The sequence below is a fragment of the Saccopteryx leptura genome, chromosome 4 (genome assembly GCF_036850995.1).
Source record: "Saccopteryx leptura isolate mSacLep1 chromosome 4, mSacLep1_pri_phased_curated, whole genome shotgun sequence".
NCBI lineage: Eukaryota > Metazoa > Chordata > Mammalia > Chiroptera > Emballonuridae > Saccopteryx > Saccopteryx leptura.
The window spans coordinates 150,465,150-150,492,315 of NC_089506.1; the positions used below are offsets into that span (position 1 = coordinate 150,465,150).

A 27,166-nucleotide genomic window follows, 5' to 3' on the forward strand; every position below is an offset into this window, starting at 1 on the left:
CTCACTATTTGCCCAGTTCTAAGCAATAACAGCCATTAAATGGGTTTCGAGTGTTACTCATCTTTTTCTAATACATATTAGAAAAAACAAATAACCACTAAAATAAAAAATGCTTCATCAATGAACTACCAGTAATATGAGTATAAAACACTAACATGGAAGACTCAAGGGAGGACTATACCTTAATTATTTCTTGTGGTACTTAAATAAGAACTATGATTTTAAAGTCTGTACTCCTTAAGTATTTTTATTTTATTTTACAGAGACAGAGAGAGAGTCAGAGAGAGAGATAGATAGGGACAGACAGGAACAGAGAGAGATGAGAAGCATCAATTATCAGTTTTTTGTTGTGACACCTTAATTGTTCATTGATTGCTTTCTCATATATGCCTTGACTGCAGGCCTTCAGCAACAGAGTAACCCCTTGCTTGAGCCAGTGACCTTGGGTCCAAGCTGGTGAGCTTTTGCTCAAACCAGTTGAGCCCGCGCTCAAGCTAGCGACCTCGGGGTCTCGAACCTGGGTCATTCCGCATCCCAGTCCGATGCTCTATCCACTACACCACCACCTGGTCAGGCTGTACTCCTTAAGTATTTAGATGCCCATGTATCCAGTGACCTAGGACAACTTGAATTAAAAATATTTTTTTCCCACCTTAAAACTTTGTTAAGCTATTACAACTTGCCCCAGCTTACTTGAGGGATAATACCATATTTCCCCATGTATAAGATGCTCCATGTATAAGACACATCTTAATTTGGGGGCCTGAAATTTGAAAAAAAATGTATTACATAAAGTTACTGAAATCAAGTTCTATTCATCATAAAATTCATACAACTCCTCATCACAGTCAAAACTCCCATCCATTAGCTTGATCTCATCTGTGTCTTCAGATATTGCCTCATCCTCAGTTCCACCTGTGGCATTTGAAATGCCACACTTCTTAAATGACTTGACAATGATCTCAATCTTCATATTATCCCAGGATCTTTTCACCCAGGTACTAACTTCTATAGTTGGTTTCTTCACTCTTCCTGCTGGTGTCAAATTGTCCCCAGAAGACTTCATCCATTGGTTCCATTCGTCTCTCATGGCAGCTTTGAAGGGTTTGTTAATGCTGACATCAAGTGGTTGGAGTTAGGATGCCAAGCCTCCAGGAATGATGGCAAGTTTTGTTTCTTGCCCTGAACTGATCAAGCACCAATCAGGCAGGCTTGTATAAGAGCCCACCTGGTCTCCTTCAAACTTTCTCAACCAGATCTTCTTCCCACCCTGATCCATCCAATCCTTGTCATGAACATGGACAATCACTCCTCAAGGAATGTCTTCTTTTGGCATTGTTTTGCATTTGAAAATCAGCATAGGAGGCAGCTTTGTTCCATCGGCACAACAAGCTAGAACAACTGTATAATGGCTCTTTTCATGTCCACTTATCTTCACAGTTACAGTTTTCACCCCCTTCTTATCAACAGTTCTGTTACTTGGCACATCAAACTGAAGTGGTACTTCATCCATATTTGCAATCTGTCCCAACTCAAACTGATGTGTCTTCCAACACTGAATGATGAAAAGAAGATATTCAAGGACCTTCTGCTCATAGTTTTTAGGCATCTTTTGGGCAAGTCTGGTGAGTGTACACATGCTTAGTCCATTCCATTTCATAAACCTGAAGCATCAATTGTGTCCTCCTTTGAAATCAGTAACTTATTTTTCATCAGCAATTCTTCTTGCCTTATGATGAACCATCTTTGTGGACACAGGAATTCCAATTGCCCTTGCTCTTCAATCCGTACCCTTCAATTCCCTCTCTAAATCAGGCCATTTTGCTGACTTGCCTCTCATGGTCTTCTTCTGCCATGGCGTTTTCAGTAGGGTTTCTTCTTCTTGTAGCCAGTCTTGGGTTGACTTCTCAGTTGGAGGAGGACCAAACTTATGTTTAGCGGCACGAGTTCCATTCACTTTTGCAAACCGGATCACTTTAAAAAAAATTATTATTATTATTTTTTTTTAAGGTTTTGTTTATTCATTTTAGAGAGAGGAGACAGAGAGTGAAGGGAGGGAGGAGCAGAAAGCATCAACTCCCATATGTGCCTTGACCAGGGAAGCCTGGGTTTCCAACCGGTGACCTCAGTGTTCCAGGTCGACACTTTTCCTCAATGTGCCACCGCAGGTCAGGTGCAAACTGGATCACTTTTAACTTGAATTCAGCACTGTACAAAAATCATTTCTGAGCCATTTCTGGGTTGAATGTGACAAAAAGTAACCTATAGTAACATACCAGTAACAAGTGTGAAGCAATGAGCGCAAAGACAACACGTGTGAAAAAGTGGAAATGCAAGTAAAAAAACTACAACCACTGTATAAGATGCACCCAGTTTTTAGACTTCAAATTTTTCAAAAAAGGGTGCGTTTTATACATGGGGAACATGGTAAATAACAAATAGTTAAAAATTTCTATAATACATATGATAGTGTTGATAGTTCAACCCAAGGTAGTAAGAAAGTTAAAAGGGAAAAGTTTCCTTTTGACTTTCTTAATGGTACTGCTATCTTGCTCCCTACTGATTTAAAAGAAAAAACATCTTTGTAGCATTTCTAGGTAGAAAAGGAACTATAGGAACAACTTTATAGGCATAGCTTTAATGGGAAAGGGAAAAGAATGGTTAAAGTTCTATGGCATTCTTCTTGTGTATGTGTTGGTGTCACATAATGAGATGATGAAGCCTCCAAAGGCTGACACTGGAAGAGGAGGTTAACTATATCTCATGGAAACAAACGGTATTTCTCTATTAAATTCTTATCCTTTAAGTTCATTAAAGTTGACTGTAAATATAAACAAAAGCCACTGGTGGGCAATTAAATTTGAAGAAGTAGCCCATAAAAAGTGGAATATTCAGTATGTGTTAGAATCAGTTACACAATATCTGATTTAATTGTTAGAATTTAAGCATTCCTTTTATAATACATGTTAAATGCATTCAAAAAATCATATTCTGTAGTGTAACAAAAGTGATCATTTCAGCACAGTTTAAGGCTGGGAGGACAAGAATATTGGAGCTAATTAATCTGTAATCCTTTACCTACACTAAAGGGTTGAAAATCTGCAGGCATTTATAATGCAAACTTTAAAATGAATGCCATTTCCAAAGTCATCTCACTAGACAGGAAAGAGGAACTTGGCATGTGACCAATAAATTATGAGAGAGCAACACCTTGGGGTTAGAGGGCACTGATGACTTCAACAAATCTCGCCAGCTAGGGCAACAGATTAAACCAGGGGATAGGATGCCCTACAACCTTAACCTGTTAATACCTTTAAATTCTTAAAAATGACCTCTAGTCTGCTCTTTCGTATTAGTTGTTAGTTACACTAATTACAGCTTAACTGGTATTGTTGGGACCAGTTATTCCCGCAAAAGACACGTAGAGAAAGGTTATATCTACCAGTTTCAAATAACTTTCAGCTAAATTCTGTTGTACACATTAGGAGCACTTACCTCCAGTTTTGAAAGGGTCTTTTATGGACATCAAAGGAAAGACACTAAAAGCAATGTGTGTTTGTGGATTCTATAAAGCATTTCATATAGGAAGCTGTAAAAATAAGAACAGTAACTTCTCCTGTGACTAGAACTTTAGAATAGTTTAAAACAAGGTAATTTATTTTTTATGTTTATTTTTAATATAGAGGGACTGGTGATTTCAAATATAAATATAAGGAGCTAGTTATACCTTAATCATGCAAGTGAAGTAAAAATACTTAGCCCATGAAATTCCCTCAAAATTTATAGTCTTTAGAAAGGGATAATAAAATTTCTATCATGGTCTTTTAGAACTGTTTTAAGTTCAACATTTACATTGATGTTAACCTAACATTATATGGATTGTGCAGAGATTCCAAGCCCATTTACGAAGATTCAAATACCATCTGTGAGGTTGCAGTAAATTACTCTGTAACATTAATCTTTAAACCAGGCACTAAATCAGAACAGAAACATACCAAAGAGATTTAAAGCAAGAGAGTCATACTGAATTATCGAGATTAATGTAAATAGTCTTACATATAACAGTTGCAGGTTCTCAATATCACATTGTTTCTGCTTTGAATGAAACATATAAAATTACCTCCACATCTTAAAAATAAATTACTAATATCTAAATGACACCCTTGTCAAAGAACTGTGAAAATGATGGGTGAAGTTTTGTTAATATATGTGTGCTCTGAGTTAAGAAATACAATAACAAAATTTCAAACATATAAAATAAACACAATAGAGAGTAACTATTAATGTTACAAAAGGAAATCAATGAACAAAACATTTTGTTCTTAAAAGATGTTGATCAACAAAATTTTGATTTAAATGAAACTCTTTGGGAAAATGAAGACAGATAATTAGAGTACTAAGTGTCATCAAATCCAAAATGCCATTGATTTTCAGATTCATCATTACTTTCTAAGAAAAAAACATTGCCAATTAAGCTATGACATAATGCTTTCTTATCATGCTGATTGTAAAATATATTCAAACTTTAGGTAGTTAAAATTGCGTCTTGTAATCAATGAAATATACTGTTTTATAATAAATTGACTTGTCTATCAATATATTTAATGAATAAGGTGTTCTTGTGAGAGCAATCCGAAACTGAAATATAGTCACTGGGTGAAATCAAATAACTTTACTGTATATAAAACACTGAGAGGATATTGACTATATATTTTCTATCTTCTCTGAGGACAGAAGAAGAGGAAGAACAGCTGATACATTAGTGATATCAGTTTGCTTGACTAATTTATTGATTAACTAATGTCCCTACTTTGTCCCACCAAGGATTGAAGGTAGATAACAAGATTATATACAAAAAATTAATTAGGGAAATAAGAAATAGAAAACTAAAACTGAGGAAAAGAACAAAAACAGATGGTAAGAACCTATATTATTTTGATTAGATAAATAATTTATAAATAACAAAATAGATCCTGGATTTTAATTTTTCATTGTAATTTCAAAGAAGTAAAGCATAATATATTTATCTGGGAGAGTTGAAGAACATTTTTGCCTTAAGTTTAGGACCTTGCCAATTCCAAAGAAATCCTATAAAAACAGATTTTTACAATCTACTATTAAGTATTGAAAGATAGATACAAATGCAAGTATGATCAAGAGAGAAATAAATACTGGAAAAAATATCCCCAAAGTAAGAGCAGCTCTCTCTTGAAAAGATTCATTTGGTTGTACCAATAGATAAAGTAGGATTAATATGAAGACCAGTGGACTAGTGGACTAAGTTTGTGTATCTTGAAATGGTAAAACTGGTCTATGGTACAGATGCTATTAAGCTCTCTCAGGATGTAGGTGGTAAATGAGTGAGCACCACCCCACTGGAAAGTACTGACTAGAACAAATACTACTGGGCACAGGCTTTCACCTGGTGGGCCTCACTCAGGCTGTGTGCAGTAATCAGTAAACACAGCAAAAATGACACGTCACTGTGGAATCATTTAGATGCATTTCAGAATCAGTTCAAGTGTTTAAAATGTAGGATCTTGTATTTTTTTACCCCACATTTCCTGTTCTCTCTGTATCAGATAACGTAAGCATTTGTTTGTGGCATGTACATTAAGTTTCCAAAAAACCAGAGAAACTGATACAAGAACAACTGTGGTGGTGGACATAACCCAAACTTCTCCCTGAGGAAGCACTCCTCTTCACCTCACAGGCCTTGCTGGTCTACCAATGCACTGCCATGCTCCAGCCCAACCTCCTCATAGACTGGGCTGGCCTAGGGATCATCACAGTACCAAGTAGGGCCAGAGTTCTCACTAAGATTTTCATCCAGATGCTAAAGCTTTTTCTGTGGGACAACACTGAATAGAAGATGCTGCAGCTGCTTGTAGCTACCCTCCTGGTCTGTGTGAAGAAAGCCCTATCTGCAAGAAAGAAAAAATGATGCCAGTAGCAAGGAAAAGGAAAGGAGGAGATGGAGGGAGAGTCTTGATGACAGTTTGAGGCCTAGTATCGAGTAGTACTAGTAGCTCTACTCCTGGGTTTTTCCATTTACACAAATCAGTAAATTACTTCTTTTGTTAGTAGCTTGAATTGGACTTATATAACTTACAATGAAGAAAGTCTGTACTAACATAGTAATCGCAAAGGGCAGATTGCATTCTACTATTTTTTCTGTAAGTGTGCGTGTGCAAGAGAGAGAGAGACAAACAGAGAGACGGACAGGCAGGCAGGAAGGGAGAGATGGGAAGCATCGACTCATAGTTGCAGCACCTTAGTTGTTCATTGATTGCTTTCTCATGTGTGCCTTGACCAGGGGGGCTCCAGCTGAGCCAGTGACCCCATGCTCAAGCCAGCGACCTTGGGCTCAAGTCAGCAACCTTGGGCTTTTAGTCAAGGCAGAGACCATAGGGTCATGTTTATGATCCCATGCTCAAGCTGGTGAGCCCGTGCTTAAGTGGATGAGCTGGCTCTCAAGCTAGTGACCTCAGGGTTCTGAACCTGGGTCCTCAGCATCCAAGCCACCGCTTGGTCACACTATTCTACTCTTTTTTGAACTTTTAAAACTGTGAAAATGATATTCATGCATGCATCTTTGAATCTGTAAAATAACTATAGTGGTGGCATTTTTTATTGTTAATGTGTTTTTAAAGGCAAGAAGTTTCTGGGTTATCCATGTAAGTGATAGAAAACAAGGGCAAGCTAGCTTAAGATCATGGTTTCGTTGTACATAGTGCCCTATGTAAACAACCCACTCACAAATAACTGAGCTAGGTAAAGCTATTTCTCTTGAGTAAGAAAGCAGAAGTCATTGGACAATAAATGCTTTTCCAGAATGAACTTTCAAAAACTGTAACATGTAAACCACTTTAAGAGCTGACAGGAAAATAAATCTTACCTGGCATTCTGATTTGTATGAGCTGTATTCCACCTCAAGTTGATTTATAAAGAACTCCAGTAAAAAGTCTCAGTTTTCTCACAATAATTACCTATCTCTTCCACTTCCTAAATATCCTTATTAAATCCCCAAACAGTTGACTTTTAGAAACCTTAGATTGCTGGACTGTGTACCTTCTGGTTATTCTCTGTTGGTACTAAAGGTCTGCAAGGCAGCTGCCACTAAAGTGCATCAAACAAGAATCTGCTTCCTTATGAAGACTTCTCAAAAGTATTCACCTAACAACTGTTTCATTATACATTCTTTGGGGATTTTCAGAAGTAATAATATATTAATAAGAAATAGATCTATCAATGCTGGATCCTAACAGACTTTTTGGCCTGCCTTCAAAACAAAATTTGTATGCTGAAATAACTTATGCTAAAAAGTGTCACTCAGTAATTAAAGACAAAGCATGCGTGTCAAGGCTCATGCTTTTGATGGCTTTTGACACTGGTGAGCTTGCATGCTTGGGGAAAAAAACTTAATCTTCAAATTCTACATTGATACTAAGAACTCATTTTAGAAGTTCTGCGAGGAATGCCATATTGTTAAAGCATTTAAATATTCTTGGATAGAAGCAACATTGTACTTAACAACTAAAAGAGTATAGGTTTTCAATTAAAAAAAATAATTATTAAGCACTGCACTATTCTTTATGCCTTTCTAAGTAATTTTCAATAATCCTTATGAAGTTTTTTGTTTTGCTGTTGTTCTTAGAATGACTCTGTACAGGACTATTTTTGTTATCTTTATTTCACATGAGAATAAAACAGATTAATTATTTATCTTAAGACACTTGTTTGGTATACAAATATATTGATATCAATTCATCTCCATTATCATGAGCTGTCGGCAGAGACACTATGACTATATTCCATGACAGTCAACAGGGTTTCTAACCAGACATTGTTTTTGCTAACAAAGGCAACTAGGCTACTACTTAAGATGTCTAGTTTCAGTTACCAAACCCTTCTCAGGGTTTATGATACTGTGATAAACTTCAAGAAACTTATTGACAACTTTTTATCAAAAGCCTGGTGGACACAATTGACTCTCGAGAAGAGGCCAGTGGATATGCTAGCCAACAATATCATAGATTTGCTGATTACTAGTGCCCAGGCAAACTATCAGGAAGGAAGCTTGATACCAGTATGATATCACTGGCATAATCCCTGGAAGAACAGCCCTCAGAACCTTAGATCTTTAAATTAAGACTTAGGCTCTTTGTCATATATCAATATAAGAACCAGCCACACGAAGAATGATTTTGTGCCTTAAATGTGCCTTAATGATGTAAGAACATCAACAAAAGTAATACAACTTCATTATCTATTGTGTTGTTCAACGTTTCCCTAAGATTGATATATTCATCTTTGAATTTAATAAGAAAATATATCTCCTCATGTACTTTGTAAAACTTATGCAATTAGGTTCACAAACTGAGAACTACGGGATTATTTTTGCTATGGCTGTCAGGATTTTAACCACTACATTTAACAATCAATGGCAGTAACTAATCACAGGCTAGATTTTCACTCAAAACAAACTCCTTTCACTTTTCCTCCTATTTTTGACTTTTTGTATCGCCTCTCTCTCTTCTCACACCCTTAAAAACTCCCAGTTATCTTTCAAGTCTTAGCTCAAGTTGTTCTTGCTCTTAAGAATGTTCCCAGAAATTCCTCAGTCATGCGCTCCTTCCTCTGTATTGTTCTTCTGTCCAGTCTGTAACACTGGCCACTTGGTGCCGCGATCCCTGGTCTCTCACTTCTCTCTTCTATCTAACCTATGTGTTCTTTAAGTCAGAATCTTCAGGGCCTAGCTCTTAACAAGTGCTTATAGATAGTCCATAAGTGAGGAAGTAGAGATATAATGCTACTGCTTATTAGAATGTGAGGATGTGAAATCTGGAGGAACAAACAGGAGGAGTTGGTTTGAGCCACAGCAAGGAGGTCTGGGAGATGGCCAAGAGCTGTTCTACTGGGCATCACCCTCTTGCCCACCATGATCCGGTGGATTACTTTTGATTTACATTGCTCATATTTTGCATAATGTATTTAAAATGTGAATATTAGTATATATATGCATATTTTTGAAGAACAAGATACCAAACCACTGCTCTCTTTACACTTTTAAAATTTAATAACATCTGTATGAATATTACCAGTATGAAAATATGTATAATCAGATAATATAATTAAATATATATGCATAGTTGTGTTTAGCACAGGTGGAGTTTTATGGGTGAATCAATAAATGCATATGGAGGTAAACATGCTAAAGATTTATAAGATGCTCCACTGAATAAATGAAATCATTACTGTCCTCATTAAAATAATGATAGAAAATCTATACTTGCTTTTTAGTAGAAAGTGGTATTTCATTTATGTGTGGTTTTATTTCAGCTAAAGTATCACTGGATCAACTGTGAGAAAATATTTAAATCTCACAAATTCAAGCACCTTCTGTTTCCTAAATGTTCACATGGTATATATATGTGCTCAGAGGATGTTCACCAAATAAATTGTTTACTGACTAATGCAAGAAACTCAGTTTAAAAATAAAAATGATACCATTTTTTTATAAACTGTGCCATTTCTGGAAACGCAAATAAAAAGGATAAAGATTCTTTCACTTCTCATTTAAAAGCATAACATTTTTGTAAGTATTTTACTTAAAATTTCTTGGCCCAGAAGACAAAAATTTATGGCTTTAGACGAACTACTTGAATGCTTTGTCATCAAAGAAGCAAACCTTCTTTTCTCCCCGCAGTGTGGGTGTGACGCCTTTTCAGGAAGAGCAAGGAACCACACTGCAAGCTTTGTATGGTAAGTCTGTAGGTACCACACACTGAGTGAGCAGACTGGTGCCAAAAATGGGTGTCTAGAATGAGGTCATATTTTATAATATGTGCATGTATTTAATTACTTATTGTAAGGCATTTTTCGCCGCCGAGAAGGAAGGAAGGGGCCAGAGCCACAAAGTGTGGAATAGTAAAAGGCTTTATTGAGTACAGAGTGCATCCCGCCTGACGAGGTTCCCTGGTCCCGAAAAAGATGGAGGCCAGGGAAGTCGCAGGGAGTGACCCGCATGGGAGATATTTAAAGGGTCCCTAGGGTGGTCGAGCTAATATGACGTGGTGAAATCCCACTGGCTGGCAGACAGTCGCTTTTTTCCAAAGGGTTCCTTTTGGCGCGCTTGGTTGTAGGTGGTCCTAGCCAAAGTTTGCGGGTCTGACCTTTCCCATTATCCACCGACCTTACACTTATTACAGAAAAAATTATTTACATTTCATACACTAAGAAAACATACTTGGTGTCTACTTACGTTTAGCAATATTCTTAAAAACTACTTATGAAAACAATCAGTGTCTAAACACTTGCTATTAGCTGCTTCAGGTCTGCTTTTCACAAAAACAACACAATTACAGTGAATTAAAGGCAAGTCACTTGACTGTCCTATTACATTAGCTGAATGAAATTACTGGCTAACAACACTTAGTAGAAAGTGACAGGGCTTTCTCAATAGTTCTATATATCAGTTTTTCTGGGGAAAATAAGAATCATATCTTTATCAAAATATCTAATATTTTCTTCCTAAGATAATGTCTCTCAATTGCACTGATGAAAGTTCAATTGTTCTACTCCTAAAATAAATAGAGTAAGTAGGCACTGTAATTCTTCAGCCTATAACATTTATTGGTTATGAGGGGAAAATGTTATTTTTTTTTTTTGAGAGAGAGAGAGAGAGAGAGAGAGAGAGAGAGAGAAGGGGGAGGAGCAGGAAGCATCAACTCCCATATGTGCCTTGACCAGGCAAGCCCAAGGTTTCGAACCGGCAACCTCAGTGTTCCAGGTCGATGCTTTATCCCACTGCGCCACCACAGGTCAGGCGGAAAATGTTATTTTTATTGAAATTTTCCTGGGGGGCGCTGGAGTGGTGACAATGTCTACGTGAGTGGTCTAGAGACAGGATGCAGATTGGGGGCTGTCTGACTCTGTGGCAAATATGTTTTCCTTTCCATCATACCACCTTCTTTGCATAAATTAACTCATTTGTACAAAAAATAATCAAGTCTCTCTGCCTTCCTGCATCTGCCCCTCCCACCCCCCACTCCCCAATATACAACTATCTTTTGTCTCCATCAGGAGCAAGAGGTTTTATGGAATGAATGGTGTCTCCCCACTGCTCAATGTATATGCTGAAGTCCTAACTTCCCAGTACATTGCAATGTGACCTTGTTTGTAGAGTGGGTCTTGACATAGATAATCAAGTTACAATAAGGTCATTAGGGTGGGCCCTACTCTTCTATGACTAGTGTCTTTATTAAAGAGGGAAATTTGGACACAGAGACATGCACAGAGGAAAGACAACGTAAAGAAACAATAGAAGACTGCCATCTACAAACCAAGGAGAGAGGCTTGGAACACATCCTCCCCTCAAAGCCCTCAATAAGAACCAACACTGTCCACATCTGATCTTGTGAGTCTCCAAAACTTGGAGATGAAATATTTCTGTTCTTAAGCAACCCAATCTGTGGTACTTTGGAATGGCAGCCCTAGTAAACTAATATATTAGGCTTTGGACATAAAAGTTGGGATGTGTGGGCATTCAGTGAAGAAATAATATGCATAAAGCTAGAATTGAGTTTGCATTTGGGAGACAACTGAGACCACAGCAGATCAGAAAGAAAAGATTAACCAAGAGTCACAGTAATGAGGACCAATGTCATCCTACTCTGTATCCTCCTTTCCTATAATCTGTATCCTTGTAGCCTCCATAGTCAATCTGTGGTGCATTGTTTTGTTCTTATGCATGAGACTCATACAATGATTATAGGCTAGAAATAACTTCAGAGATAATTCCTTTCAATTTTATAGTGCTGTATGGGTTTTCAAAAATCTTTACCTAAATACTTCATCATATGTTCCCCTACCTGGTTGTCATTTGACAGCTAAGAAAAGGGACTTTCTACCTTTCTTCCAATTATTCTAATTCTAAAAGTCATTCCCCAATGTCAGACAGAAAGTTTTCTACCAACTGAGACTACTTTCTCCGTTCTTTCATTTCTTCAGTTTTGACAATCAAACATAAAACACATACTATATGAAAGTTTACAGAGATGTAAAAGTGATTTGTTTGGTATAAATAAGATACAGACAATGTACAGTAGAAATACAATGGAGAGAAAAATCACTGAGTGCCTACTGTATAAAAGGGAAGTCCTAGGGTTTCTTTCCATATTACCTAATTTTATCCTTTTAAAAACTCTCTGACTCGCCTGACCAGGTGGTGGCACAGTGGATAGAGCGTTGGACTGGGATGCGGAGGACCCAGGTTCGAGACCCGGAGGTCGCCACCTTGAGTGCGGCTCATCTGGTTTGAGCAAAGCTCACCAGCTTGACACCAGGGTCACTGGCTTGAGCAAGGGATTACTCAGTCTGCTGAAGGCCCATTGACAAGGCACATATAAGAAAGCAATCAATAAACAACTAAGGTGTCGCAACGAAAAATTGATGATTGATGCAACGAAAAACTGATGATTGATGCTTCTCATCTCTTTCCGTTCCTGTCTGTCTTTCTATCTGTCCCTATCTCTCTCTCTGACTCTCTTTCTGTCTCTGTAAAAATAAAATAAAAAAATAAAACAAAAATAAAACTCAATGACTCTGTGGATTGCTAGACACATTTTACTGATGAAAAACTGAGGCTGAAAAAAGTAACTCATTCAAAGTAACAGAGAAAGTAGGTTATTGAGCTGGGATTTGAACCAAGAAATGCCTATCTCCCGAACTATGCCTTGGCTATAGGACCATATGCTCTTTGCAGGTCCTTCTGGTTTAGAATATTTGATAACAATTGATGTTATCAGAGGCAATACTTACATATTGTAACAGGGGAACATGTACTTGTAAATCTAAATAAAGACCCCCCCCCCCGAAACCTACAGTCTTTATTGCTGCTTACTAAAGAGTCTGTGTTTATTTGTTTAAAATAAAGACTTCACCATAGTTTAAGCTCCCTGAGGATCAGGGTTAGCCTATTTTTGCTCACTTCTGAACCTCAGAACCTGTTATATAGGGTACTCAATATTTATTCAATGAATATATTAACAAATAATTGAACCTAAAATTTAATTAGGCTGGTATTATGAACAAAATTGTTTCCCCACAAAAATCTGTATGTTCAAGTCCTAATCCCCAGTACTCCAAAAGATGACCTTATTTGGAGGTAGGATCTTTTTTTTCCCTAATTTAACTGCTATTGGTGACTCTGGTTAATAAAACTATAAAGGTTTCAAGTGAACAATTCTATAATACTGCATACTGCATTGTGCACTCATTATCCAAAATCTCTTTCCATCATTAATCCTCCTTTCCCTCTTGTAATCACCATACTGTTGTCTGTGTCTGTTCTTATTTTCCCAGGTTTTATTCTTCCAGTTTAGAATCACTTTCTCATGTAACACTCCCATCTTCAACTAGAATTTTATTGGAATGGCATTGTAGTTTTCACTTTAAAAACAGTGTTCTACTTGGATAATACAATTTTGCACTCTAAAAATAATTCATCATGAATATATTCTGCCAAGGAAACTATACATACACTTTAGTAAGCAGGATACTTCTAGGTGAAAGCCATAAACAAAAATGGCTTTTCTGAAAAATAAATTCCCATAACACAGTTTTAGTATAATAAACAAAGATGTACAGTATACATATTTTAAAAAATAAAACTATAAAAAACAGTTAGATGCTAATTCAAGAGCAAGATGGTATTTTGGAATAACTGAGGATATCCTAACACATCAAGGTTTCTTAGACAATAGATAGGAAAACTAGCAGAGAAAGGAGAAATTGTTGTCTATTATAGGATTCTACTGAAAGTGCCAAGGGTTGATAAAAGTATAAGAAAAATAAAGGCATTTCTTAATATATAATATAGTATTTATCTAGTCTGAGTATGAAAGACTTATGTTTATGTAAGAAGTGATTCAGGTCCTTTACAGTATAATGAGCTAAAGACATCCAGAAAATTCAGAACACTAGGAATGACCTAGTAGACAGGTAAGGTTTCAATGAAAAACTCTTGAAAGTAAGGTGGCCAAAGGGAAGGTGTTTCATAAATTCTGAAATTGCAGATCTACAGAGAGTCATGGTACCTTTCAAAAATGTGATAAAGGCTATCATCATCAGCTTTAAAGAAAATGAATATAAGTTGTAAAAACACACTATTCTGCTTACACTATAAAGGGGTTTGTTGTTTTCAAGTTAACAATAAATACCTGCCTTGTCTAAAGAAAACGGAATAAAAGAAACTTTTGATTAAAAAAAACCATTTTCAGAATCATGGTAAAAATCCTATTGAACAAGTGATTAAAATTTATGTTTTTAATTGAGGTGGGGGAAATCCACCAATATGAAGACTGTGGACTGACTACTCAATGAAACTGTTGTTACTAAAGGTCCCAGGGCACTGTTGTTAGTGAAACGACAGATCTTACTCGATTTCTTATGTTTGTCTCTGTACATCTGACACTGTTAACCAGCGACACCACACTCGAGTTTCTTCCAGGCCTAAGGGTGGCTCCTTCTCAGTTTTGAGTGATCTTTTTATTTGTGTGTGTGTGGGGGGGGTATGTGTGTGTGTGTGTGTGAGACAGAGAGAGAGGGACAGAAAGGGGCAGACAGACAGGAAAAGAGAGAGATGTAAAGCATCAATTCTTCATTGAGGCACCTTAGTTGTTCATTGATTGCTTTCTCATATGCGCCTTGACTGGGGGGCTACAGCAGACTGAGTGATCCCTTGTTCAAGCCAGCGACCTTGAGCTCAAGCTGGTGAGCTTTGCTCAAACCAGAAGATCCCATGCTCAAGCTGGCAACCTCGGAGTTTCAAACCTGGGTCCTCCATGTCCCCGTCTGACACTCTATCCACTGCACAACTGCCTGGTCAGGTAGGTTTGAGAGATTTTATCATTAAGATTTCTACCCATCAATCTTAAATCTCTTAAAATTCTAAAATATTTTAAATATTAAGGCTTCCCCAAGGTCTAACATTTTCTCTTTCACAGTCAAGAGTACCAGTGATGAAAAAATTCATTTGAAATTATGTGAATGCTGACTGGTGACACATAGCAGGTCTCGTCCGAGCAGAGGCGCAACAGCTGTGGGAATGCTGCCGCTGCACAGCTGTAGAGGCAAACCCTGGGAGTGGCTCCTGCCATAGAGAGCCGATACCATTTCCCCAAACCTGCAAGGGCTGAAGAATTCAAGGAGTGGGCTAGGTCAGAGCCTCCTAACAGAGCTGCATGTTCATATAACAATCACAATCATTAATCATGGCCTGGCAATAAGCACTGCCTGACCCTCTACAAAGACATTTCCCTTCCACGACTTTCCAGAAGTGCTGTGTAAGAAAAGAAAGGAATGGGGTTGGTGCGGTGTGACTTTTAGTGGGATAGCCCAAGAAAGATTAAGTCATTCATCACCTATCAAATCTGGGGCCAAGCAACTGAAGTTCCGTTCTGTTTTCACTAACCTATGTGTATCAGTGCTCTACCTTCAGACACTGAGAACAGGAAAAATTATATACACTGCAATAAAACAGGAAATGTGTAAAATCAAATTAATAGAAATAAAATCTAAATTAATTAGATAGGAAATAAAAACTGTAGTAAACAATAAAAACCAAAAAGCTTTTTTGAAAATACCTATCGATGACTTCTTTGTAAGACTGATTAAGAAAGAAAAGAAGAGAACAAAAAACCTGACAAGATTATTAAGCAAAAGAACATATAAACTCAGATATGATAGTGATAATTACAAAACAATAAATATCATGTGGAGGTATGTGGCACCAGATGTGAAAACACAGAGGGCTGAATGGTATTCGTTTAGTTTATGATGACCCAAACTGACCAATGTAGAAGTAGAAGGCTGGAAAGGACCAACTTCACAGGAGACTATAAATGGATTAAATGATCTGATCAAAAGACGTAGGGTAGCTGCGTAGATAAGAAAACAGGACCTATACATATGCTGTCTGCAAGAGACACACCTCAAAACAAAAGATGCACATAAACTGAAGGTAAAGGATGAAAAAAAATTTCATGCAAATGGAATGAAAAAAAAGCTGGGGTAGCAATACTTATATCAGACAAAATGGACTTTAAAACAAAGAATATAGTAAGAGATAAAGAAGGTCAATAAATAATGATAAAGGGAGTAATCCAACAGGAAAATAAAACCATTATAAATATCTATGCACCTAATATAGGACCACCTAAATATATAAAACAGACTTTGATGACTATAAAGGATGAGATCAACAGCAATACTATAATAGTAGGGGATTTCAATACCCCACTAACATCACTAGATAGATCCTCAAGAAAGAAAATTAACAAAGAAACAGCAGACTTAAAGGATACACTAGATCAACTCGATTTAATATTAATAGATATCTACAGAACCTTTCACCCTAAAGAAGTAGAATATAATTCTTTTCAAGTGCTCATGGTACATTCTCTAGAATAGACCACATGTTAGGGCACAAAAACGGTCTCAACAAATTTAAGAAGATTGAATCATATCAAACATTTTCTCTGATCACAATGGCATGAAACTAGAAATCAACCACAACAGAAATACTGAAAAATACTGAAACACTTGGAAACTAAATAGCATGTTATTAAATAATGAATGGATTAAGAATGAGATCAAAGAAGAAATAAAAAAATTCCTAGAAACGAATGACAATGAGCATACAACAACTCAAAATTTATGGGACATAGCAAAAGCACTACTGAGGGAAGTTCATAGCATTACAGAAATACCTTAAGAAGCTAGAAAAAGCTCAAAGAAACAATTTAACTCTGCATCTAAAAGAACTAGAAAAAGAACAGCAAGTAAAGCCCAAATGTAGTAGAAGGAAAGAAATAATAAAGATCAGAGCATAAACAAATGACATAGAGGCTAAAGAAACAATACAGAGGATAAATAAAACCAGAACTGGTTCTTTGAAAAGGTAAACAAAGATCGATGAAACTTTAGCCAGACTCACCAAGAAAAAAAGAGAGAGGACTCAAATAAATAAAATTAGAAATGAGAATGGAGAAGTAACAACTGACACAGCAAATACAAAGGACTGTAAGAAAATATTATGAAGAACTGCATGCAAAAAATTAGACAACCTATATGAAATGGAAAAATTTCTTGAAACATATAATCTTTTCAAAATCAATCTGGAAGAATTAGAAAACCTAAACAGACCGATTACAAACAAATGAGATCGAAACAGTTTTCAAAAAACTCCCAACAAACAAAAGCCCAGGGCCAGATGGCTTCAGAAGTGAATTCTACCAAATATTCAAGGAAGAAGTAACTCCTATCCTCTATCAAAGTATTTCAAAAAATACAAGAAGAAGGAAGACTTCTAAGCTCCTTTTATGAGTTGAACATTATTCTGATTCTAAAACCAGGCAAAGACAACATAAAGAAAGAAAATTATATATATTACATCAATATCCCTGATGAATTTAGATGCTAAAATCCTCAACAAAATATTAGCAAACAGGATCCAGCAATATATTAAAAAAAATCATATACCATGATTAAGTGGGATTTATTTTGGGGAGGCAAGGCTAGTACAATATTCGCAAATCAATCAATGTGATTCATCACATAAACAAAAGGAAGGAGAAAAAACACATGATAATTTCAATAGATGCAGAAAAAGCATTTGATAAAATCCAGCACCCAGCCTGACAGGGAGTGGCACAGTGGACAGAGCGTGGGACTGGGATGCGGAGGACCCAGGTTTGAGACCCTGAGGTAGCCAGCTTGAGCGTGGGCTCATCTGGTTTGAGCAAAAGTTCACCAGCTTGAACCCAAGGTTGATGGCTTGAGCAAAGGGTTACTCGGTCTGCTGTAGCCCCATGGTCATGGCACATACAGAAAGCAATCAAGGAACAACTAAGGTGTTGCAAAGAAAAACTGATGACTGATGCTTCTCATTTCTCTCCGTTCCTGTCTGTCTGTCCCTATCTATCCCTCTCTCTGTCTCTTTCAAAAAAAAAATCCAGCAACCATTTATAACAAAAACTCTCAGCAAAGTGGGAATATAGGGAACATACCTCAACATGATAAAGGCCATCAATGACAAACCCACAGCCAACATCATACTCAATGGGCAAAAATTAAAAGCAATCCCCTTAAGATCAGGAACAAGGCATGGCTGTCCCCTTTCACCACTCTTATTCAACATAGTTCTGGAAGTCCTAGCCACAGCAATCAGACAAGAAGAAGAAATAAAAGGTATCCAAATTGGAAAAGAAGAAGTAAAACTATCATTACTTGCAGATGATATGATATTATATATAGAAAACCCTAAAGTCTCAGTTAAAAAACTATTGGACCTGATAAATCAATTCAGCAAGGTGGCAGGATATAAAATTAATACTCAGAAATCAGAGGCATATTTATACACCAACAATGAACTGTCAGCAAGAGAAATAAAAAAAACCAATCCCCTTAACTATTGCAACCAAAAAAATAAAGTACCTAGGAGTAAATTTAACCAAGGAGATTAAAGACTTGTACTAGGAAAATTATAAAACATTGATAAAAGAAATGAAGGAAGATACAAACAAATGGAAGCATATAGCGTGCTCATGGTTAGGAAGAATAAACATCATTAAAATGCCTATATTACCCAAAGTAATTTATAAATTCAATGTAATACCAATTAAAATACCAGTGACATACTTCAAAGATATAGAACACATATTTTAAAAAATTTATACGGAACCAAAAAAACCCCACGAATAGCCTCAGCAATCTTGAAAAGGAAGAATAAAGTGGGAGGTATCACACTTCCTGATACCAAGTTATACTACAAGGCCATTGTACTCAAAACAGCCTGGTACTGGCATAAGAACAGGCATATAGATCAATGGAACAGAACAGAGAACCCAGAAATAAACCCACACCATTATGGACAACTGATATTTGACAAAGGAGGTAAGAGCATACAATGGAGTAAAGTCAGCCTCTTCAACAAATGCTGTTGGGAAAATTGGACAGCTACCTGCAAAAAAATTAAACTAGACCAGCAACTTCCACCATTCACAAAAATAAACTCAAAATGGATAAAAGACTTAAATGTAAGCCGTGAAATCATAAGCATCTTATTAGAAAACATAGGCAGTAAGCTCACCGACATCTATTGTAGCAATATCTTTGCTGAATTATCTCCACAGGCAAATAAAATAAAAGACGGGATAAACAAATGGGTCTATATCAAAGTAAAAAGCTTTTGCACAGCTAAGACAACAGGAACAGAATAAAAAGACAAACTACACAATGGGAGAACATATTCGACAATACGTCTGATAAGGGTTAAATAACCAAAATTTATAAAGAACTTGTAAAACTCAACACCAGGAAAACAAACAATCCAATCAAAAAATGGGCAAAAGAAATGAATAGACACTTCTCCAAAGAGGACATACAGATGGCCAATAAGCATATGAAAAAGTGCTCAACATCACTAATCATTAGAGAAATGCAAATTAAAACCACAATGAGATATCACCTCACACCAGTCAGAATGGCGCTCATCAACAAAACAACACAGAATAAGTGCTGGCGAGGATGTGAAGAAAAGGGAACCCTTCTGCACTGCTGGTGGGAATGCAGACTGGTGCAGCCACTGTGGAAAACAGTATGGAGATTCCTCAAAATATTAAAAATCTTTTGGCCTAGATATTCCACTTTTAGAAATATAACCCAAGAAACCGTAGCGCTGTTTCAAAAGGAGAAATGCTCCCCCATGTTTATGGCAGCATTGTTCACAATAGCGAAGATCTGGAAACAGCCCAAAGTGTCCGTCAGTGGACGAGTGGATTAAAAAGCAGGGGTACATACTCACAAAATAGTGCACTACAATGAACAGGGTAGGAACCCTTTTCATTACTTAAAGGTAACCACCATTGAAAAAACCACCACAGAAGCACATGAGATAAAAAAGATATCAACAGAGGAAAGATGTATGGAATACAAACAAATAAAAACAAAAGATAGAAAAACAAAAGAGAAGGATCAAACAAGACACAAAACTAACAGAAAGCAATATATAAAACGGCAATAGTGAACTCACAAGTGTCAATAATTACAATAAATGTAAACGGATTAAACTCACCAATAAAAAGGCACAGAGTAGCAGAATGGATTAAAAAAAAAATCCAACTGTATGCTGCCTACAGGAAACTCATCTAAGTAACAAGGATAAAAACAAATTCAAAGTGAAAGGCTGGAAAACAATACTCCAAGCAAATAACATCCAAAAAAAAGCAGGCGTAGCAATACTCATATCTGATAATGCTGACTACAAGACAGCAAAAGTACTCAGAGATAAAAATGGCCATTTCATAATGGCTAAGGGGACACTGAATCAAGAAGACATAACAATTCTTAATATATATGCACCAAACCAAGGAGCACCAAAATATATAAGACAGCTACTTATTGACCTTAAAACAAAAACTGACAAAAATACAATCATACTTGGAGACCTCAATATACCACTGACGGCTCTAGATCGGTCATCCAAACAGAGAATCAACAAAGATATAGTGGCCTTAAACTAGACACTAGAGCACCTGGATATGATAGACATCTACAGGACATTTCATCCCAAAGTGACTGAGTATACATTTTTCTCCAGTGTACATGGATCATTCTCAAGAACTGACCATATGTTGGGCCACAAAAACAACATCAGCAAATTCAGAAAAATCGAAGTTGTACCAAGCATATTTTCTGATCATAAAGCCTTGAAACTAGAATTCAACTGCAAAAAGGAGGAAAAAAATCCCACAAAAATGTGGAAACTAAACAACATACTTTTAAAAAATGAATGGGTCAAAGAAGAAATAAGTGCAGAGATCAAAAGATATATACAGACAAATGAAAATGACAATACGACATATCAGAATCTATGGGATGCATCAAAAGCAGTGATAAGAGGGAAGTTCATATCACTTCAGGCATATATGAACAAACAAGAGAGAGCCCAAGTGAACCACTTAACTTCACACCTTAAGGAACTAGAAAAAGAACAAAGACAACCCAAAACCAGCCGAAGAAAGGAGATAATAAAAATCAGAGCAGAAATAAATGAAATAGAGAACAGAAAAACTATAGAAAAAATTGATAGAACAAGGAGCTGGTTCTTTGAAAAGATCAACAAAATTGACAAACCCTTGGCAAGACTTACCAAGGAAAAAAGAGAAAGGACTCATATAAACAAAATCCAAAATGAAAGAGGAGAAATCACCACAGACACCGTAGATATACAAAGAATTATTGTAGAATACTATGAAAAACTTTATGCCACTAAATTCAACAACCTAGAAGAAATGGATAAATTCCTAGAACAATACAACCTTCCTAGACTGAGTCAAGAAGAAGCAGAAAGCCTAAACAGGCCTATCAGTAGAGAAGAAATAGAAAAAACCATTAAAAAACCTCCCCCAAAATAAAAGTCCAGGCCCTGATGGCTATACCAGCAAATTTTATCAAACATTCAAGGAAGACTTGGTTCCTATTCTACTGAAAGTCTTCCAAAAAATTGAAGAAGAAGCAATACTTCCAAACACATTTTATGAGGCCAACATAACCCTCAAACCAAAACCAGGCAAGGACTGCACAAAAAAAGAAAACTACAGACCAATATCTCTAATGAATACAGATGCTAAAATACTAAACAAAATACTAGCAAATCGAATACAACAACATATTAAAAAGATAATACATCATGATCAAGTGGGATTCATCCCAGAATCTCAAGGATGGTTCAACATATGTAAAACGGTTAATGTAATACACCATATCAACAAAACAAAGAACAAAAACCACATGATCTTATCAATAGACGCAGAAAAGGCTTTCGATAAAATACAACACAATTTTATGTTTAAGACTCTCAACAAAATGAGTATAGAAGGAAAATATCTCAACATGATAAAGGCCATATATGATAAACGATCTGCTCACATCATATTAAATGGCACTAAACTGAAGGCTTTCCCCTTAAATCAGGAACAAGACAGGGTTGTCCACTCTCTCCACTCTTATTTAATGTGGTACTAGAGGTTCTAGCCAGAGCAATCAGACAAGACAAAGAAATAAAAGGCATCCATATCGGAAAAGAAGAAGTAAAGGTATCACTTTTTGCAGATGATATGATCCTATACATCGAAAATCCCAAAGAATCCACAAAAAGACTACTAGAAACAAGAAGCCAATACAGTAAGGTCGCAGGATACAAAATTAACATACAGAAGTCAATAGCCTTTCTATATGCCAACAATGAAACATTTGAGAACGAACTCAAAAGAACAATCCCCTTCACGATTGCAACAACAACAAAAATAAAATACTTAGAAATAAACATAACAAAGAATGTAAAGGACTTATATAATGAAAACTATAAACCATTGTTAAGGGAAATCGAAAAAGATATAATGAGATGGAAGAATATACCTTGTTCTTGGTTAGGAAGAATAAATATAATCAAGATGGCCATTTTACCCAAAGCAATATACAAATTTAATGCAATTCACATCAAAATTCCAATGACATTTTTTAAAGAAATGGAGCAAAAAATCATCAGATTTATATGGAACTATAAAAAACCCCGAATAGCCAAAGCAATCCTAAAGAAAAAGAATGAAGCTGGAGGCATTACAATACCTGACGACTTCAAACTATATTATAGGGCCACGACAATCAAAACAGCATGGTATTGGCAGAAAAATAGACACTCAGACCAATGGAACAGAATAGAAAACCCAGAAATAAAACCACATATATATAGTCAAATAATTTTTGATCAAGGGGCCAAGAACACATAATGGAGAAAAGAAAGCCTCTTCAATAAATGGTGCTGGGAAAACTGGAAAGTCACATGCAAAAGAATGAAACTGGACTACAGTCTGTCCCCCTGTACTAAAATTAACTCAAAATGGATCAAAGATCTAAACATAAGACCTGAAACAATTAAGTGCATAGAAGAAGACATAGGTACTAAACTCATGGACCTGGGTTTTAAAGAGCCTTTTATGAATTTGACTCCAATGGCAAGAGAAGTGAAGGCAAAAATTAATGAATGGGACTACATCAGACTAAGAAGTTTTTGCTCAGCAAGAGAAACTGATAACAAAATAAACAGACAGCCAACTAAATGGGAAATGATATTTTCAAACAACAGCTCAGATAAGGGCCTAATATCCAAAATATACAAAGAACTCATAAAACTCAACAACAAACAAACAAACAATCCAATTAAAATATGGGAAGAGGACATGAACAGACACTTCTCCCAGGAAGAAATACAAATGGCCAACAGATATATGCAAAGATGCTCATCTTCATTAGTTATTAGAGAAATGAAAATCAAAACTGCAATGAGATACCACCTCACACCTGTTAGATTAGCTATTATTAACAAGACAGGTAATAACAAATGTTGGAGAGGCTGTGGAGAAAAAGGAACCCTCATACACTGTTGGTGGGAATGTAAAGTAGTACAACCATTATGGAAGAAAGTATGGTGGTTCCTCAAAAAACTGAAAATAGAATTACCTTATGACCCAGCAATCCCTCTACTGGGTATATACCCCAAAAACTCAGAAACATTGATACCTAAAGACACATGCAGCCCCATATTCATTGCAGCATTGTTCACAGTGGCCAGGACATGGAAACAACCAAAAAGCCCATCAATAGATGACTGGATAAAAAAGATGTGGCACATATACACTATGGAATACTCCTCAGCCATAAGAAATGATGACATTGGATCATTTACAGCAAAATGGTGGGATCTTGATAACATTATACGAAGTGAAATAAGTAAATCAGAAAAAACCAGGAACTGCATTATTCCATACGTAGGTGGGACATAAAAGTGAAACTAAGAGACATTAATAAGAGTGTGGTGGTTACGGGGGGAGGTGGGAGAGGGAGAGGGAAAGGGGGAGGGGGAGGGGCAAAAGAAAACTAGATGGAAGGTGACAGAGGACAATCTGACTTTGGGTGATGGGTATGCAACATAAGTGAACGACAAGATAACGTGGAGTTGTTATCTTTGAATATATGTATCCTGATTTATTGATGTCGCCCCATTAAAAATAAAATTATTTAAAAAAAATAAATAAATAAAAATAATTGCATAAAAAAAAAGCAGTGGTAGATATACACAATGGAATACTATGGGGCCATGAAAAAGAAGAAAACTTACCTTTTGCAACAACATGGATGGATCTGGAAACTATTATGTTAAGTGAAATAAGCCAGGCAGAAAAAGAAAAATATCATATGACCTCACTCATTTGAGGAATCCAATGAACAATGTGAACTGAGGAATGGAATTGAGACAGAGGAGGGATCAAAGGGACCAGAGGAAAAGAGGACAGAGGGAAAGGGGATGACAGAATGGGATAAACCTGAAGGGAAGGGGAGAGGGTGCTATTAAGAGGGGGACAAAGGAGATGTTGAGGGGAATATGGGGGTGGGGGGATGCATTCGAGGCAACACTAGATTCTACGTAAGCACAATAAATTAAAATAAATAAAAATAAAAAAAAAAGAAAAGAAAAGCCACCAGGCAATGCTGGATAACTATCACAAGTACACTCTAAAAAGCTTATGAGCTCAGAAGAAAGTAAGCAAAATTCCCAGGGAATAAAGCAATGGAGTTGAAAACCACAAAAGCAAGATGGAGCTGAGCTACTGCTGTCCAGTGTGCCAATCTCAGAAACAAAGGGGTTTAAAAATACAATGACTGCAGCCGGACAGGAGATAAACCTGGTGGACTACAGAAGGTGAAGAGTTGAATTGAGACCCACACTTAAAGCTGGAGCACTCTAAATGAAAATATGAATTAGAAAAAAACCCTTATCTTTCAAGAAGGGGAGAACAAGAAAATGTGTGTTTCTGCAAGGACTCTGGGTAGGCTCTGTGTTCGCCTCCTATTTCATCATCAGACCTCCCGCTGAGGGTAACTAACATCCTGAAGTTCTGCTTGTTTTTGATAAAAACAGTATATTGAATGAGTGAAAAATTTCTGACGAGTTTTTTTTACTCAATATCATGTTTATAAAAATTAAACCATGTTTCTTGATAACCACAAGGAATAAGAGACATAATTTTCAATTAACAAAAAGGAAACAAAGTCTCCAAACCATCTACATATTGTAATGTACTTTAAAACCCGTGTTAAGTAATAAAAACAACAAAAACATAAAACAGCAATAAACTTCAACTTCCCTTCCTAAATTTTCTTAAATTACTCCCACTCAACCCCCTACATGCGTACTCTTAACTTAGTGAACGGAGAACTAAATCCTTAAACTCCTGACACGAACCCCAGGAATCCGTTTCCCCAGCTTAGCTCTCCCCAGAAAATCAGGTTCCTCAGTTGGAAAGCCTGGGGAGCCCCAGACTGGTGCTCGGGACAGAGAGGAGGGTGCCTGCCTCAGGGACAGGGGCTGAGGAACACAAACGTGTAAAGCAGGGGTCGGGAACCTTTTTGGCTGAGAGAGCCATGAACGCCACATATTTTAAAATGTAATTCCGTGAGAGCCATACAACGACCCGTGTATGTTCCGAATTATCCAATAAAAATTTGGTGTTGTCCCGGAGGACAGCTGTGATTGGCTCCAGCCACCCGCAACCATGAACAGGAGCGGTAGGAAATGAATGAATTGTAATACATGAGAATGTTTTATATTTTTAATGTTATTATTATTTTTATTAAAGATTTGTCTGCGAGCCAGATGCAGCCATCAAAAGAGCCACATCTGGCTCGCAAGCCATTGGTTCCTGACCCCTGGTGTAAAGTAAGGTACCGCATTGTTGGGGGGAACAAAATAGAGGCCTGCTGATAAAGGAAAGCTCACTGTTCCCCCTGGGAAAGGGGCCTGGCAACCCCCACCGCCTCCAGTGGGGAGAAAGCATTAGGTGGCAGACTGCCAATCTTGCTCCAGTTATAGAACCAAACTTGGACCAGGTCTGTCTGCAGCCGTAGCTGCCCAGCTATGTGGCTCATTTGCTGGGGTATGGGCTTCGGACACTGCAGGAAGAGTTGCTCTAGGTTTTTTCCGATGCGTCTTTCCCTGCTTGCCCGTCTCCTGTTGCAGGATCATCTCCATTCAGTATAAGTCCAGAAGGTTCTTGGTGTCCACTTCTTCCAGTCACATTTTCAGCAGTGGTAGCCAGCTTCCACATGTTGGCGAGGCTACGCTGCTGGGTCTCCAAGTGGCAGATGGTCGTTTGGCTAAGCATCTTTCCAAATAGAGCGCCCACTGCAAACCCCACATAGGCCTGTGAGTATCCACGGGTAATCCTGTCTCAGCTCCTTGGCCTGTTGCTCCATCTCTTTCTCTATGGCCGAGACATCCTCAGGCAGCGACAATCTTGGGATGAACTGCAGGACAAGGAGGACCCGTGGAAGGTGCTTTCAGAGGGGCTCTGGAACGATGGCCCCGCCTGGCCAGCTCCGACCTCGCATGGCACCATCCTGCCCAATAATTTGCATGGTGGAGGACAGGCGCACCCCTCCCCCCATCAGGGCCCTGGCAGACCCCTATCTGGATCCCGGGCTGGACAATCAGGCTGCGAGGGGCCGTCTCAGAGCTCAACCAAATCAGTGTCAGCAGGCACTAGCATTGGCCCTATAGGCCCGCCCCCACCACTAATTGGCTGAGGGGACAGGTCTGAGGGCTGTGGCCCTCCATGGGTAAAACACAGGGAGCAGGAATTCTGGTAGGAACTGATACCTCTCGGGGCTTCAGAACAGCCACCTGCCTCGCCCTCGAGCCCCGCCCCTCAGAGGGCGGAAATGGCAGTGCACGCAAGAGAAACGGGCCAAGAGTACTTGCAGTGGTGGGGAAATCTGGTAGAACCACTGGCTAATTCCTTGGTCTCCAGGGTTAAGGAAGTAAGTCCTCTAACCTAAACTTTGCTTCCAACTCCCTCTGAGGTACAAGTCTCTTTCTTGGGTTTTGCACCTCTAAGCTGCTCTGGGATCCCTTAGTCAATGCCTCCAACCTGTCCCTGAAGGGAACCTAGGTACAGTGTGGTACCTTGAGATACCAGCAGACCAACATACAATTTTTTTTTTTAAGATATGAGCTGCGGCTCGGTCCTTATTTTTGTTTGAGATC

General features: G+C 37.5%; 2 protein-coding genes across 8 annotated transcripts in view; both read right to left on the reverse strand.

The window, feature by feature from the left end:
• Positions 1-27,166, reverse strand: part of ARB2A (ARB2 cotranscriptional regulator A) — a 483,251-nt gene that overhangs the window by 119,768 nt on the left and 336,317 nt on the right. The gene's annotated exons all lie outside the window — the stretch shown is intronic.
• On the reverse strand, positions 1,781-26,519 carry POU5F2 (POU domain class 5, transcription factor 2). Its single transcript, XM_066381968.1, is given in 9 exon segments — positions 1,781-1,974; positions 3,496-3,565; positions 25,367-25,489; positions 25,850-25,923; positions 25,926-26,134; positions 26,136-26,212; positions 26,214-26,349; positions 26,351-26,444; positions 26,447-26,519. Coding segments are annotated over 9 exon segments (1,050 nt in total).